At 50.8% G+C, this 16,650-nt stretch overlaps 1 protein-coding gene across 3 annotated transcripts; it reads left to right on the forward strand.

Annotated features, from left to right (window-relative positions):
• The first annotated feature begins 5,231 nt into the window (after window positions 1-5,231).
• Window positions 5,232-11,739, forward strand: TAC3 (tachykinin precursor 3). 3 transcript variants are annotated; one of them, XM_037030278.1, is made up of 7 exons: window positions 5,232-5,373; window positions 5,961-6,073; window positions 8,518-8,614; window positions 8,795-8,824; window positions 8,921-8,974; window positions 9,360-9,434; window positions 11,399-11,739. In XM_037030278.1, the coding sequence occupies exons 2-6, from the start codon at window positions 5,966-5,968 to the stop codon at window positions 9,431-9,433; spliced, it is 363 nt and encodes a 120-aa protein (XP_036886173.1). In that variant the 5' UTR covers window positions 5,232-5,373; window positions 5,961-5,965; the 3' UTR covers window position 9,434; window positions 11,399-11,739. The 3 variants fall into 3 exon arrangements, with proteins under 3 accessions (XP_036886173.1, XP_036886174.1, XP_036886175.1); XM_037030279.1 differs by having other exon boundaries at window positions 11,431-11,739; XM_037030280.1 differs by having other exon boundaries at window positions 11,490-11,739.
• Window positions 11,740-16,650: the final 4,911 nt, after the last annotated feature.

The following is a 16,650-nucleotide window of genomic DNA, read 5'->3' on the forward strand; positions in this document are numbered from 1 at the left end:
GAAAGAGGGGGAGAGAGAAACATCGATTTGTTGTTCCACTTATTTGCACATTCCCTGGTTGATGGTATGCGTCCTGACTGGGATCAGACCCTCAGCCTTGGTCTATGAGAATGATGCTCTAACCAGCTGAGCTACCCAGCCAGGGCTGTACAATGCTCTAACGATGTCCCCCCTTCATATGTATTTCCTCACAGACTCTGGTCTTAGCCTCTCCCACCCCAGTGTACCTTCAAGGAACAAGCAGCTCCTCTTTCTGCAGTAAAGTTTAGATCTGTGCCCCGTGAGATGGCTGCCTTTGTTTCTGTCTGGATGTCTCCCTGCCCTTTCACAGTCTCTGCCTTTTCTGCCTCTTTCCTGTCTCCACCCCTGAGCTCACAGCACCTTGAAGCTGGGGTCTCCCTCCACCCCGCTTCCAGCCATCTGCAGGCAGCTCACGGCTCCAGGTAATCAGGCTCTGGGAGACCCGATTAACTCCTCTTCTTGCCTGCAGATTAATCTTGCTCTTTGAGCGCAAGCCTCGTATTCTAGCCCAACCTGTACTTCGCTGAGATAGGACCCAGGGAGTCAGTTCTTTCTAGGCAGATAAGGGGCTGGAGTTGTGGTGTGCTGTGTCCTAAATTGGGGGTATCTGAGGCTCTGGCCAGTCTATTGCCCCCCACAACAGCTCCCCCATCCTTGACTTCTCAGAATCAGCCAGGAGGTTCTGTCTGACTGAGAAGAGGCAGTGACCAGAGCCTGACCTCCCCCGCGCTCTGTCTCATCTCCTGCTCCCAGGGCCCAAATTGTCGTCGCTTTTCCAGTGAAGTGTCTGGTCATTTTCTGAAGCAATTTCAGAAGAATATGCAGCTGCTGCTCCCAACTCTGCTTTTCCTTTCCCAGGGCCGAAGGCGCTCTCAGCTTTCTGGGCTGGGGATGGTGGGAGTGAGGACAGGCCGGGGTCCCTGCCCTCCCTCCTGTCCCCTCCCCAGGTCATGTGGGTGGATGCCAGTTTGAGGAAGGGTAGGGGTTCCTTTCCTTCTCCACACTCCAGCTCTCTCTTCCTCTCTTCTGTCTCTGCCTCTCTTCTTTTCTGGAGCCCCGGAGTGTGTGTTTTCCTCCTCTGAAGCCTGGGGGGCTCAGTGTCCCCACTGTGTCCTAGGGCTTGAATTCGCTCCATCAGGGCAGGAGGAGCTGGGGATCTGCTGCCCTGGCTGCACTCAGCCCATCTGGCCTGCTCAGCCTAGGTTGTTAGAGCTACTGACTACTCTAGGGTCCCCTAACCCCCACAAGGAGCTGCTCCAGCGTCTCACAGCTCATGCTAGCTCTGGCTCAGCCCTTCCGGTTCCTCCATTTCTTCCCAGGCTCTGAGGGACAATTTGAGTTTCTTGCTCTGTGAATTGTTCCCAGCTGTCTCCTGGCTGCAGGACCAGAAGCTGGCATGCTGCTGTTCTTCACAGGTGTCTCCAGCCGGGGTCACATGTGGCCCTGGCCTCTCCCCCCCACCACCCGAAGCACCCCTCCAGGATGTTGCACCCAAGTCGTGCATGTGGTGGACACAGGCAGGTCATCTGTGTGTACAAGCACTTGCCGAGTTGGCTTCCACCCCTGCCCACTGGAAACAGCGGACTAACCTGTCTCCTCTCAGCTCAACTGTACACACCTTTTCCTGCCTCACCCTCAGCCTTTCCAGCAAAGGGAGGGAACTCCAGAGGGAGGGTCTGCTAGGGACCCTGCCCCTCTTTGCCAGTGACAGCATCTGAGCTCCAGCGCAAATAAAGTATAGGTGTTCACAGGATAAAAGCACATAGGTGCTTTGTAGCCACACCACCCACTCTGTAAGCCATTTGCATATGATTTGTGGGCAAAACGAAGCCTCGCCTGCAGTAGCCATCTAAGGAAAGAGTGAAGAAACAAAATGAAGTCACCATAGCCAAGGTAACAAAGTTACTTAAATTGGAATGGTCTGGCCCTGGCCCGTGTGGCTCAGTCGGTTGAGTGTCATTCCACAAACTGGAAGGTCACAGCTTCGATTGCCAGTCAGGGCACCTGCCTGGGTTCAGTCCCAGGTCGGGGTGCTTACAGAAAGCAGCCATTTGATGTTTCTCTCCTTCTCTTTCTCCCTTCCTTCTCCTCTCTCTAGGATTTTTTTTTAATTTTTTTAAAGATTTTATTTATTTATCTTAGAGTGGAAGGGAAGGAGAGAGAGAGAGAAATATCAATGTAGGGTTGCCTCTTCTGTGTCCCCTGCCAGGGGCCGGGAACTGGCCTGCAACCCAGGCATGTGCCCTGACTGGGAATCGAACCGCGATCGTGTGGTTCGCAGGCCCGCGCTCAATCCACTGAGCTACGCCAGCCAGGGCTCTCTAGGATTTTTTAAAAAATTAAAAATTAAAAAAAATGAGCTGAAACATGAGGAATAGATTTTATTTTAATTAGCTTAAGAAACTACATTTTTCAATTGTGCATCAATGCCTGGAAATAGACAAAATTCCTATAGATAATCCTCTGAAGAGCTTAGGACAGAATGTTCACGTGTCCAGACCACGTGATACCCATTACCGAGACTACTGGACAGCTGGAAGATTGCCATCTCCGACTGATCTGGAGGCTAAGAATGCAGGACTGATTTTTCTCCAGAATGTAATTTTACTATAAGAACCCTCAACTCTTTTCTTTGGAACGCTCTGTTAAGCTGGCAATGTTCTGGTTTTGTTTTTCAGATTTACAAATCTTAAGACCCATGAATAAAATTTTGCGATTTAATTCTAACAAAACCTGATTCGTTTTTGCTTGTCAGACACCTCCAACGCCTCCCTCCTTCACCACCTCTGACTCTCGTTAGCCTCAGCTCTTTCAAGTCTTTGCTGATCCCAGAGATCAAGGGGCAATCAGTTCTACACGCCGTGCTCCCCCACCCTGGCTGCTGCCGTGCCTTGTGAGATGCCACATCATCAAAGGACATTATTCATGGTGAACCTTTGCTGAAGCTGCTTCCCTGGTGCCAGGGCTTGGGAACAGGATGGATGAGTTGGTGGGGGGAGGGAGGCTGATGCAGAGATGGGACCCAGGAAGCTTTAGTCTTTAGGCTTCAGCCTAACACATGCCCCCTCCTGCACCCCCAACTCCCTCCAGTCTGCCAAGCTTAGACCTCCTCCAGATTGGGGGCAGGGAGGAGGTGGGAGATGGCTAGGTCCAATTAGGGCAGTCCCTGAGCTTTTTGAAGAAATGAACCGTTCGTGTCATTTATGCACAAACAGCCTCCCACTTCTATTCCTCAGCCCACTGAAGGCTGCCAGCCTTGGGTCCTAGCCCTGTAATCAGGTGGGTAATGAGAAGCTTTTGATGAGGTGTCATTAGCTTTTCACATAATAAAAGGGCCTTGGGACCCAGCTGCTGCCCTCATTCAGGGCGAGCTTAGGTGGAGCCCTGTGAGGCCAGGGTGGCTTCTTTCGCTATGACCTGAGTCCCAGAGTGGGTGGGGTGCTGGGAGTGTGGCGTGGGGAGGCACACTTCAGGACCCCAACCACACTGGGGAGGCTCTGAGGGGGGGTCTGCACTGTGGGTTGCAACCAGAGGAGCTGGGCTCAGGCTTTCTTTTTTTTGTTTTATAAATAAATTTTTATTGAGCCCCTATTATATGCCAAACACCATAGAGCTGGGGATCTAACAGCAAACAAAATGGACAACAGTCCTTGCCCTCGCCCTGCTGACGTGCTGGTGGGCGTGGCATAGGCAGACTGGGGGTAAAGTGCTTAGCATGTTGCCTGTAGTACATGCATGAAGGAGAGAAATGGGCAGGCGGTGCGGAGTATGAAACGGTAGTGATTTTAAATAGGGTGTTTGGGGAAGGTGTTGGTGAGCAGAAGGCACTACGGTATGTGTATACACGGCAGGGCGAAGTTCTCTCCCCAATCACAAGATGTAGAGGAGTACGAAGTCCCAAATCTGCAAGTCTCTTGGAGAGGTGGGTCACCGCTTCTCCTGAGAGGGTTAGCTATTCAGTTGCTGGTCAAAGCTCATCCCAGTGCAATAAAATGATAGGGAAGTTTAGAGTGACAAAAGTCTGAATTTGAGGCTGTTCTGCCGTAGTTGTCTGTCCTGGAGCACGTGACTGAACTTTCTGAGGCTCAGTTTCCTCATCTGAAAAATGGAAATATTTCCTGCCCCCATAATGGTGGTGACCCTGCACCCATTAGAAATGATGGAAGTGACTAGTCACTCTGAAGCACCTCTCGCCTTATGTTTTCTCTCCGGGTCTTTCCCGTCCTGACTGTGACCCACCTCTCCCACGGGGCCTCTGCCTCGGGTGTGAGACGAACAGAGTGAGTCCTCTCAACAGTGTGGGCCAGGAACAAGAGGCTTGAGAGGTCAGTGGGGAAGGTGCCTGAGCTACAGGAAGACAGATAAGAGTGGGGGAAAGTGTAATTGTGAGGGAAAAAAAGACGCAATTAAGAGACCAGTGCTGGGAGGGGTGCAAGTAGGGGAAGAGCTCAGTTGCAGTGTTTTTTTCTTCCTTTCTGAGACTGTAGCAGGAGGACTAGAGGTTAGAACTCTAGGATGATGCAACCAAGTCAAGCTGATTCCCGGATCCAGAGGCGTGCAGGGGGGACATCGAGGGGGGAGGCATTGGCATGGGGGAGGTGGCCGGTGGGGCTGGACACTGATGGGATCTCTGCATTCGGTGGCAGAGAGAAGTACTGACTCCCAGTTTATCTAAGGACCAAAGTGATAGGTCCACTCCAGCTGAGAGAACAGAGGGTACCATGAGGGCTAGAAAGGATGCCAGGGTCACCTCCTCATCCTCACGGGCCTGAACTTGGCTGTCCTGGTTGTCTTGGTGGTGGGAGGGCCAGAGAAGCACCTGCCTGGAATTGTTCTGGCCTGGCAATTTAAAGGGCAAGGAGCTGGGGGCTGTGAATAAGGAGGAGAAAGAGGACCTGGGACCACACCTACTGAGCAGGCAAATTCTGTGACAAATAACACCCAGATTATTCCCAGCTGAAGGACTGTTAGAAAGTGGGCTGCTGGATAACCCCAGCTCACTGCTGAGCTTGGGGTGTGTGTGTGTGTGCGTGTGTGTGTGTGTGTGTCTGCATCCTGTACCCTCCTTCCCACCAGCCTTCCTCCTCCCCTCCAGCCATCCTGGGATTGGCGATTCTCAGCCCCTCCCCCAGCTCCCCCAGACCCTCCCAGAGCCTTTATCAGGGAGCTGGGCTGGAGATCCTCCACATTCCCAGATCCTCCCCACTCCCTGGTTCCCTCTTCACAGCAGCACCAGCAGCACCAGCTGCACCAGCAGCACCAGCTTTTGTGGGGAGCAGGGCAGAGATCCCGGCCTGCCGGCTCCCTGATTCTACTAGACCACCCAGCTGTAGGCTCAGAGCTGCTCCAAAGGTAGGTGCGGATGGGAGAACATTGGAAGGACTGAAGCTGGAACCAAAGGACAGGGGCCAGAGTCAGCAGAAATCAAAGAAGTGGCAGCTTTTGATCGGGGAGTGGGGAATTGATTGGGAAGTGAGCAGATAGCAGAAAGAGGTTGAGAGCTAGTCATGTTTGGAGCTTGTGAGTGCAGATGGATTGTTCCACATTAGAAAGTTTTTGCTTAGGTCTTGGGGTTGCCTAGTGCTGGAAAATAGCACCCAGGACCCCTCCTCAAGCCAACTAAGGAAAAAGACCTGTGCATGTCCTATAAATCTGTTATCTTCCTTTGGAACCTACCGTCCCCGGCACTGTTGCTCCTGTTGCTCCGTGGCTCATTGCTGCCAGTTGCCCATCCTGGGGAGAAGTGTCTGATGGGGCAGCAGGGAACCCAAGCCCAGTGGACTGTGCCCCTGCTCAGAGATACTCTCCCCAGACCAGAGGTTGGGTGGCAGCATCGGGGTCTCGAGAAGCAGGGTCAAGCCACGCTGCTGGTCGTGAATGTTTCCTGTATTATGTCCTCCTCCTCCCTGCCTTCCCTTCCTGTCTCTTTGCTCTCCTAGGCACCATGCGGAGCACCCTGCTGTTGGCAGTCATCCTGGCCATCAGCCTGGCTCTAGGGACTGTCTGTGAGGAGTCACAGGAGCAGACGGTGCCCCATGGGGGCCGCAGGGAGGTAAGGCATCCATCCCTCCAGCGGGGCCTGCCTCGGCAGGGTCCTGGACAGCATCACAGGAGAACAGCTTTGCTGGTTCCACAAGCTGCAGGGGAAGGTGTGGCCCGTGGGTGGGAGTTCCCTGGGCTGTCCATCAGGGGGCTGGATTTCCTGGCCTCTCCCGTCAGCTCACGTTCTCACTGTTTTTGGTGAGGTCTGTAAGTATCTCTGTCCCCGTGTGTGAGTTTGACACCTTGTATGTAAGAGGTGCCCTCCCAGTGTGACTGACTGGTGACTTGGCGATTGGATGGTACTTACAGGGGCAGGCCGGGTGGCCCAGGTTGGTCTGGGGTTCTCTGTGGTCTAGCTCAGGTTCGGTCCCTTTGCAGGGCAATGGGAGGGGTGGCGGAGGGAGGGTCTCTCTACTCCCTGGATGGTATCCAACGCAGTCAGAATTTCTCACCTAAATTGTCATCTGGGTGCTCTTTTGCCTGCAGCTACATGTATTATTTTGTTTTCAGAATTCCACTGCCCCTCTAGCCCTCCACCCCTGGGAACCTCAGGGGCTCCTAAGATCCCAACCTTTCCTCTCTTCTCTCGCTTGCTCCTCTCTATCCTCTGCTTAGTCAGGGCAGGAAAATAATAGTGAAAACAAACACCAGCCAGGTTAGACCCGGATTTCCAAAGTTCCTCTAGGGAAAAGAATAGGACTCATCAGGGTAGAGCTGCGGGAGAAGAACAGGCAGGAAGTCTTTTCAAGGTTTTGAAATGATAGCAGTTACACTGGTACGAATGCTTTTAAGATGATCGTAGGTGGAACTTATTACAAATTCAGTGTGTGAAGTCTAACCGCCTTTCTAGCTTAAATCTGTTCAGCGTTCCATTACAGGAGGTGGGCAGCGCATTTCCACAATTTGGGGAAAGTGGCTGCCTGGGAAGCTGCGTGCTGGGCAGAGAGATCGCCAGTCCCCACGCAGCTGGTGAGGTGGAGCAGGGCAAGGCGGGCTGGCTGCCTAGCAGGTGGCGGCAGTGGTATCAGATTCGCAAGACAGGACCCACTCAAGAAATACACAGGGTGTGCCAAAGACAGGCTGGCCACTGTGTTTGGAGCCCAAAATTCCAACTCGAGATAGTCAGAATGTCTGGGTATATTCCTCTGAGACAAACTTGCTTTGAGACCTTTCCTCTCTTGGTCAATGAAAAAGAGAGATTGCTATCTCATCCCTTCCACCGGGAGAATGAGGGAAAAGTGGGGAGGGAAGCGGGTGGGACACATGAGTGCATACCGTTGGCCCGTGGGGGGGTGCGTCCTGTGTCAGTGTGCTTCTGTGTGTGCTCAGCACCCAGGGATACGGGACTCTGGAGAGGGAGGCACCTCCGAGATTCGAGGCGAGTCTCCAGACACGACGCTTGTCGCTGTCTCTGCAGCTACGATAAACGGGGCGTGCGGTGTGTGCCCACCAGCCATGCTGCTGTGCTCAAGCGGCTAAAGGAAAATCACCAGGACAATTCAGAGCCCCTGCTTGGCAGCAGGTCTAGAATTGGGTCCATCCTGGGATGGAGCAGTGGTGTCACTCTGAACCGCCACCTTTCTCCGAGGGGAGAAAGGGGAGAGGGAAAGAAAACCAGAGGCAGAGACCCATGGGGAAGGAAGGGGTGAGAGGCAGTGGGAAATGCAGGGAGAGAAACACCCACAGACATGGCACAGACAGGGGGCACAGTTGCTGGTGCCCTCGATCCTGGGGACAGCTCCTACCCCAACCTGTCCCCAGGATCGAGTCCTGTCTGCAGCTCATCATGGAGCACAGACCAGCGGACACTTGCTCTGTCCGAGGGGCCTGTCTTGTGAGCAGGGCAACTCATGGCTCACTCAGTGGGGCCACCACGTCGTTGGGAAAACTAGCTCCTGATGTGCCAGGGAGCAAAGAACCGGAGGCCCTGACTGAGAGGCAGCAGGAGCTGGGAAAGGTCCTCAATGGAAAGAGCCCGTGGGAGCCCCTGAGCCTGGAGAGAGCATATAACTGACGGTCTGTTTGGCTTGGACCACCTCAGCTTGAGCTCTGAAAGCCCCACATCTCAGGGCAGCCTTGAAGGTCTTGGGCAGACAGGGACAGTTGGTCAGTCTGCAGGGACACCCTGTGTGTTCCCTTTACCAGGGCTTCTCAAACCTCGCCAGGCACACAAATCACCTGGGGGCCTGGGTGAAACAGATTCTGTCTCAGCGGGTCTGGGGTAGGACCAAGAGTATGCATTTCTAACAAGCGTCCAGGAGTGCTGCTGCTGGCCCACAGACCACACTTTGAGAGCTTACTTCTCTTCCACTGTAGGTCAGAGGAAATCCTGAAAGAAATAAGATGTCAGGTTCAGCTGTGATAGACTCAAGAAAAGGCGGTTCCTCGTGGGAAAACTGTGAATGGATTGGGTTCGAGCCTCCTGACTCAGCTCTCTCTGCCTCTCTCCCCTAGAAGTTCCCAGATATCAACCAGTTGCTCAAGACACTCTCTGGCAGCGGCTCTGTCTCCGTGGATGAACTGCTCAAAATCCTGGGCAAGGCTAGCAAAGGTAGGAAGTGCCCCTGGGGAGAGGGACGCGCAGGGCAGGATTCGGAAGATTACGTAGGCCTGGGTGCCCCCTCAGGTGGGAGACAGCTCAGTGAACAACTGAGAGTTGTGACTGGGATGCCCCCTAATCATCGCTTTCCAGGTTCTGCTCCCCAGTTACACGGTTGTTCTGTTTTCACAGACCCTAAGAAACTGTCACTTCTCCAGAAACGTGAGTAGCATCTTCTCCCTTGCTGTCTCTGCCCACCACTTACTCCAGGGCCATGGGGACCAGGGACCGGTTGTTATGTTGGCCCCTTTCCTGCAGGTGACATGCATGACTTCTTTGTGGGACTTATGGGCAAGAGGAACATCCAGCCAGGTAAGAGTGTGTGGAGGAACAGTGACAGGATTTAGGGAACTGGCCAGGACATGCAGATGTCAGAAGCCTCCTATTTGTTCTCAGAGGGAAAGACAAGACTTCTCTCGGCTACAGTGAGGATTCCTCAGCCCCTTCTCCCCAGTCAGCTGGGTGCTCAGTGCGGCGTTGTTCCCCGGGAGACCTGTACAAGGCAGTCCTGCTGCAGCTCGGGGGTGGGGCGGTTCGCCAGGAGGACTTTGCTTCCTCCCAACCTCCCAGACTAAGCATGGCTCTTCTTCCCACCTCTGTCTTCCAACGTTGCCCTTCACAGCCAGCCCTTCGTTTTGGGGTCAGGGTGAAGGTCACATTCAGAAGAATTCTAACTACACGGTTTACTTCACCCCAGACACTCCGATTGGTGTGAACCAAGAGAATGTCCCCGGCTTTGGCAGCCTCGAGTATCCCCACAATATGGAATGAGGTAGGGGTGATTGGCCAGGGAGAGGAGACCGGACTGTGGCGGGGTGGGGGGGGGGCGGTTGCCGGAGAAGCATTTCCTCTGATGCTTCGGGCTTTCATGCGCATAAACTCACCCTAAAATACACTGCCAGTGCCCGCCATTCAGAGGAACGTGCCCTCAGAGGAACGTGCCCGTCTGGGACCAGGCACACACACCATCCCCTTTTCATCTCATCTCTGCCCCCTGCTGCTTCTCTGAGGGGCAACTTCTGTTGTTTGGGTTCTGTTCTCTTCCTGATTGCCCCAAAGACGGAGAGATCGTCACCTGGTAATTAGTTACCACACCCAGTTTACAGGTGAAGTGTTTTTCCTCCCAGGTAGACTGAACCGTTAGATTATTCAGAATCTCCTTTACTGGGTCCATGTGTAGTTCTCTGCAGGAGCAGTTTAGGAAGAAATGCGAGGGACTCTTGAAATCTAATGGCGTGGAGTGGCCGGAACCCATATCTTAGTTGCTCTGTGCAACATAATGGGCAAGAGTGTGGCCTGACTTTGAATCCTGGGTCTGCCCTTCCCTGGCTGTGTCCTCTTGGTCAAGTCACACACACACCCTGTGCCTCAGTTTCCCCATCTGAAAAATGGGGGTGATAATAGAACCTGTGGACCTGAGGACTGAGTACAGGTAAAGTGTTCGGAACAGCACTGGGCACACAGAGCTCTGCGTTGGCTTTGGTAGGACTTGTGATCTGGGAGGTATGGGGACCGTGCTCGTGCTTCCCTGGCTGGCTCTGGTCTGTCTGCCTAGAGTGGGCGGTCTGGGCTGAGCCCGGCCTGAGTGGGCTGATGGATCTCTCACTTGGTATGCAAGTGTGAGTCCCCCAGGAAAGCGTCTAGTCAAAACACGGAGGCTTCTGCCCAGGCACCATTTTCCCACGCATGGCAATAGCTGCTCAACTGAGTTCCAAAGAAAGGCGGTGAGGGAGAGAAGGAGAGGTATTCAGAAACCTCAGTTATCACAGAGGGACAGTTGCCTCTCTCCCTGTGTCCCTATCACCCACACTCATTGGTCTCAAAGGAGCCCCCAGGAGCAAGAGCTGGCTCTCAATGAAACTGCCTGTGCGTGACTCCCTGGGCCCAGAGACGAGGCCTGGCCCCCCATTCAGGGTCAGGTGAGAGGGTGCAAAGAGCCATAATAATCGTAACTCGCTGATTACATGGTACTTACCGTATCATTTTGCTCTCATTAGATGGTTATTTCAGTCCTGCAGACTGCCAGATAATTATACGGGCAACTATATCTGGATGACAGACTCTCCCCCAGCGTTATGCATCAGCCATAAAGATAATTACAGTGCAATTTTGCCATAGTATTTTATACAAATAGCAGAAACAAGTGCATTGTGGAAATCTACTTTTACTGCTTGCTGGTGAATCTAGGTTCTTTCAGAGGGATCAGGCGTATAATTGCAGCCTTCACAATCGCACCACTGATGGAGCATCCTCAACCTGTTAGGTGCCAGGAAGACTAGGACATAAGGTCCTCGGTGCCTGGCATTTAAAAGAGATTAGATTCATCTAATAAAGATCATTTTATCATCTTATTTTATTCATGTGAAACTGCTGAAAAAGGAAGTGATCTCTGGGCCTGTTCTTGCTGGGGAGTGGGGAGTGGCTGGGTGGGGGTTCTGGGAAGGTGGGGGGTGCTGAGGGAGGCTGGGGGAGCCTTAGCACCAGGGCGCATCAGATGGGGTTGTATGTACTGTATGCCTGGCTCATGGGGATTCTAAGATAATAGGAATTTTTTGTTTTTGTTGCTACTTTTTTTTTTGCATGGGCCCCCACCGACCACAGGCATTTATGAGTACTGTCAGAAACACACCTCTGGGGGGTGCGGGCACCTGCAGCTAGGAGAGTTTAGTCCTCTAGGTCAAAGGCTGAGGGACAGCTTTGCCTAAGACTTCTGTTCTCTGTCTTTCTCCCATACAGATGCCCCTCCCCTTCTCTTTCTGCTTCCCCAGCGGGTGGTTGGTGGGAGTTTGACAGGACAGAAGATGTGACTTCATTTTTCGGTCCTCAGCACTCCGTTCCTGGACTCCTGGGCTGCTTCATGCAGGCACCCTGCCCCCGTCTCCAAATCCCCAGGTGCATGCATTCCTGTTTCCCTTGCTCTTCCCAGCCTTGTGACACTCCTGTGCTTAGACCCCTTCCCCACCCGGCTCCCCAGCACTGATGTGGAAACTGCATCTCAAGCAGCCCCCGCCCCACTCAGCCCGGACTGTAGACTCCCCTGGCTTCCTCAACAATAAAGGATTTTTACATACGACCTGGAGCAATGTATGTTTTTGCTTGGTGGGTGGGTGGGTTTTTTTCTCTTCCTTAACTCTTCCAACTACATTGTATATACATACATGCTTATATATGATATGTACACATACAAAATATATAAATGGAAATATTTTGTACACATAATTTTTTCCAACAGTGGCTTATTCAGTGCTTCATATAATTAGTATCAGAAAATTATCTAGTGATTAAAAGAACAGCTAAATGAATTTAAGATAGTTTCTAGCACTCCAAGAATTTCAGAGACTAGCTTCAGGTAAAGAAAAAACATATCCTGGAGGGCTTATCTGTACTTCTAGGATGGGCATGGGAGGCACCAATCTCTGAACTTGACTTTGCCCAGAGGAGAGAGGTGGGTATCGAGGCTGTGCAAAGATCCAGCCACAGAGGAGGATGCGTCTCTAGCACCATGTCATTATTCTGTCCCCAAATGTCAAGCATGGGTCCTGAAACAGGTCGTAGAAATGAGATGGTGACCCCTACACAGACTTTTTAGTCTAGCAAAGCCGTGGACACACAAACCACTCTGATCCTGCCAGGATGGGGCATGGGCGGGGAAATTGTTGAAGCAGCTAAGAAAGAAGGGAGCAGATATTTTGAGTTTTCACTGACCACCTTAGTTATTATAGAGAGAAACATTTATTTGAAATTCTTCTATAATGCTATGGATACCAGCCTGCAGCAGGTCTGCAGTATACAAGGCACTTAAATGAGGTGCGTATAGGTGTCTTTTATATATTTTTTAAAGATTTTATTTATTTATCTTTAGAGGGGAAGGGAAGGAGAGAGGGAGAGAAACATCAATGTGTGGTTGCCTCTTGTGCATCCCCCGCTGGGAACTGACCTGCAATCCAGGCATGTGCCCTGACTGGGAATTGAACCGTAATCCTTTAGTTTGCAGGCCCACACTCAATCCACTGAGCTACACCAGCCAGGGCTGGGTGTCCTTTATTAATCTGATGTGCTCTCACAGCCCACTGGTCCCAAGGGGGCTTCTGTAGTGGAACAGCCTGGGAAGTCCTCAAGCTTCCTATTTTAGCCTGGAGCGGGAGCCTTGGCCAAGCCTCTGAACTACCCTGATACAAGCCAACATTCAGCTCTCTCAAGGCAGCATGAAGAAAGGGCCATGGAGGCAGAAGCCACTTCCGGCAGTTCCTTCTGCCCAGTGAAAGCTCTTTCTTCCCAGAACCCGGCTAGGGCAAGTCTGGACTGTGATCTGTGCATGGGGGCGGGAGGGGGAGGAGCTCAGCTCAGCTCTTCAGAGTCACGTTTATTGCTAGAGGTCAAAGGACGTTCTCACCCCGGATCCTTAAGGCTTTCGTCGGTGAGTCATCTTGTGTCTTTTCAAAATTATCTATGTAGAGGGTTTACTTTTTGCAGCCTTGGGGATTTATGTGGATCATAAAGTCGTCAAGAGTCGGTTCTACTCGCACTCCGGAGTCTGACGAGTGTGCTAAGACTAGTGCTTCGCCAAGTAGGAGCATAAATGCAGAAAGGCCGCTCTCTGGTGGGACTGGCGGAAACTGCAGGACTGGGGACGCCGGGGAAAATGGAGAGACGTTTTAAAGCAGACTCCTGTTTTGTACTTGGGAAGTGGTGAAGGAATCCCGGCCCTCCTCCTCTATATGTAGAGGTTCGTGCCTAAGGATGGCTAGTCGACAAGACCTCAGCGGAACTCATGGCCCTTCCCCATTTAGCTTTGCCTACATGTGCAATTCCCACAGACAAAATTCCTAAATCCTTTTGCTGCTTAAATTTTTAAAAACTCATTGAGCCTGGCTGGTGTAGCTCAGTGGATTGAGCGAGGACCTGCGAACCAGAGGATCGCGGTTCGATTCCTAGTCAGGGCACATGCCTGGGTTGCAGGCCAGTTCCCTGCAGGCCAACTCCCAGCAGGGGACACATGAAAGGCAACCATACATTGATGTTTCTCTCCCTCTCTCCTTCCCTTCCCCTCTAAAGATAAATAAATAAAATATTTTTAAAAAAAAAAACCTCATTGATTTTTAGAGAGGGGGAAACATCAGTTTGTTGCTCTATTTATTACCGTATTCTTTAGTTGACCCTTGTATGTGCCCTGACTGGAGAATGAAGCCCCAGCCTTGGCGTATTGGAAACTCTAACCAATAGACCTGCCAAGCCAGGGCTTCCATGGTGATTTACTTTAAAAAGACTTCAGTACTAAATGTTCTGGACCCAGTTCCACTGTGTGTAGGAGTAGGTTTTCCTATACCAACAAGCCGTGCTGTGATTATCTACCCAGAGAGGATATCAGATTCTGTATGTTAAGGGCTTAGTCTTTCGTTTATTTATTTCTAGAGTGGGAGAAAGAGAGGGAGAGAAACACTGATGTGTGATCAGTTGCTTCTCATACGCGCCCCCAAGTGGGTACCTGGCCTGCAATCCAGACATGTGCCCTGACCAGGAATAGAATTGGCGACCTTTCAGTTTGCAGGCTGGCACTCAGCCCACTGAGCCACACCAGCCAGGGCAAGGGCTTATCCTGACAAGACTACCCCCCAACTTCACATGCCAATCCAGGATCAGGTTGTTACCCTGCTTCTGACCAACCTTCTGCAGATTGGAGGTTCCCATGACCCATGGCCTGGGTTCAATAAACTACTCTCAGTTTGTTATAAAAGGTTATAGCTCTGGAAGAGCCAGGTGAAAGGGATGCGTAGGTGAAGGCATGGGGAACACGGAGCTTCTACGTGCTCTCTGAGTGCACAACTCTCCTCTCTCTGAATCTCCAAGTGTTCACCAACCCAGGAGCTCTCTGAATTTTGAACTTTGATTTTGTGTGTGTGTGTGTGTGTGTGTATAAGCTTTGTCACATAGTGTTGACGTAAGAAACGTCCAAACCTGTAAATATTTTTATGAGTTTATTTGAGCCAAACTGACATCAATTGCTGGGAAACAAAATCTCAACAGATTGAGAAAATACTCCAGACAATGGCAGTTTTGCACCTTATTTTGCCCATTAGAATCAAAGGAGGAGGTGCAAGGAGGGTTACCTGAAATTTACTAATGATAGATCAGGGAGGTGGGAGAAAGCAAAGCAGGCAAATCTCTGAGATTTGATAAAATATGGGTGAGAGAGGGTATGCAGGGTGGAGGGGAGTGAAGGGGGAAAAATGGGACAACTGTAATAGCATAATCAATAAAATATATTTAAAAAAGAAAAAGAGGCCCTGGCTGGTATAGCTCAGTGGATTGAGTGCGAGCCTGCGAACCAGACGATCGTGGTTCAATTCCCAGTCAGGGCACATGCTTGGGTTGCAGGCCAGTTCCCAGCAGGGGATGCACGGGAGTCAACCATACACTGATATTTCTCTCCTCCTCTCCTTCCCTTCCCCTCTAAAGATAAATAAATAAATAAATTTAAAAAAAGAAAAAGAAAAAAAGTCAAATGAGGAGACTAATTGGCGGGTACAGGATAGTTAACAATGAACGTTTACAGCACAGAGAGGTGGTGTGCAGGTACACAAGGTGGCAATGGGTGAACAAGGTGACAATAGTTGAGGTGACCATGGAAAGCGTGTGGAGAGCATGCTCTAAGGGGTCTGGGAAAGGGGAATTATTCTGATGTTCCCAAAAAATGTTATTGCAGATGCAAAGAGACAACAGACAGGCACAGACAGGCTCAGTTACGGCAAAGATTGACCTTTGTCAAGAAAGGCACCAGCCTAGGACATGATTACTTGCCATGACTTGCTTTTAGGCAGGAAGTTTTACTTTCAGACCATTCTCTGTGATTGCTTTCTGTCCATGAGTGTGTTGGGCCCACGGGGCAGGCCTCCCCTGAGCTCGTCAGGTGCAGTGTGAGGCCCCTTTTTGTCCACAACAGGTGCTGAGGAAAAGTAAAGAAATAAAATGAAGTTGTTAGAGTCAAGCTGCTAAATTACTCAAATCAAGCAGTTTGAGGCATGAGAAAATGATTATATCTTTGTTCTAACTAGACTGGGAAATAAAACTTTTGAACTTTCAGTCCTTTGTCAATGCCTGATGTACACCAAACCTCCAAATAACTGCCTGATCACTCCCCAGAAAGACTAATAATAGATTGTTCACATATCGAGACCATCTGACATCCATTATCCAGACACCTGGTCATCTAGAGGATTAACAATTTGGACCAATCCAGAGGCCAAGAACACCAGACTGATTCTTCTCAAGAATGTACTTTTTTTATAATGGTATTACAAGCTTTTTGAAAGTTTAAGACTCTATTTATTTATCTTTAGAGGGGAAGGGAAGAAGAGAGGGAGAGAAACATCAATGTATGGTTGCCTCTCCTGGGTCCCCTGCTGAGAACTGGCCTGCAACCCAGGCATGTGCCCTGACTGGGAATCAAACCGCGATCCTTTGGTTCACAGGCCCACACTCAATCCACTGAGCTACACCAGCCAGGGCTCAAGAATGTACTTTTAAAAATATATATTTAAAAAAAGATTTTAAATTAATTGTTATTTTTAGAGAGAGAGGAATGGCAGGAGAAAGGGAGAGAAACACTGCACCGATGTGTGAGAGAAACATCACTTGGTTGCCTCTCACGCTGGTGTACTACCCAGGCATGTGGCCTCACTGGAAATAGAACTGGCAGCCTTCTGGTCTGCAGGCCTGTGCTCATAAGAACTCTTAGCTTTTCTTTGTTCTTCAGAACACTGTGGCTATTGCCTAGTTGGGTTTATGGTTTGTAAACCCTAAGAACCCTGAATAAATCATTAGCATTTAGTTCTAGCTTAAGCCTTCAGACTCTTTTTGAGTTCACTTGATAGCATGGTTGATTCAATCAATGACCATTGGTTATTATTTCAATCTCCAGTCCCTCCTCTCCCCTCTCTGGAGGTCTGGGGGTTGGTTCTCCTGGCAACTAGCCCCCATCCTTACATCCC

Source organism: Sturnira hondurensis, unplaced genomic scaffold, assembly GCF_014824575.4.
Source record: "Sturnira hondurensis isolate 20B ecotype Veracruz unplaced genomic scaffold, ASM1482457v3 Scaffold0020601, whole genome shotgun sequence".
Classification (NCBI taxonomy): Eukaryota; Metazoa; Chordata; class Mammalia; order Chiroptera; family Phyllostomidae; genus Sturnira; species Sturnira hondurensis.

Coding starts and splice junctions, on each gene's coding strand:
- TAC3 (XM_037030278.1), top strand. CDS start 5,966: ATGCGGAGCACCCTGCTGTTGGCAGTCATCCTGGCCATCAGCCTGGCT. Junction 8,825..8,920: donor ACTGTCACTTCTCCAGAAAC/GTGAGTAGCATC, acceptor CCTTTCCTGCAG/GTGACATGCATGACTTCTTT. Junction 8,975..9,359: donor CAAGAGGAACATCCAGCCAG/GTAAGAGTGTGT, acceptor ACTTCACCCCAG/ACACTCCGATTGGTGTGAAC.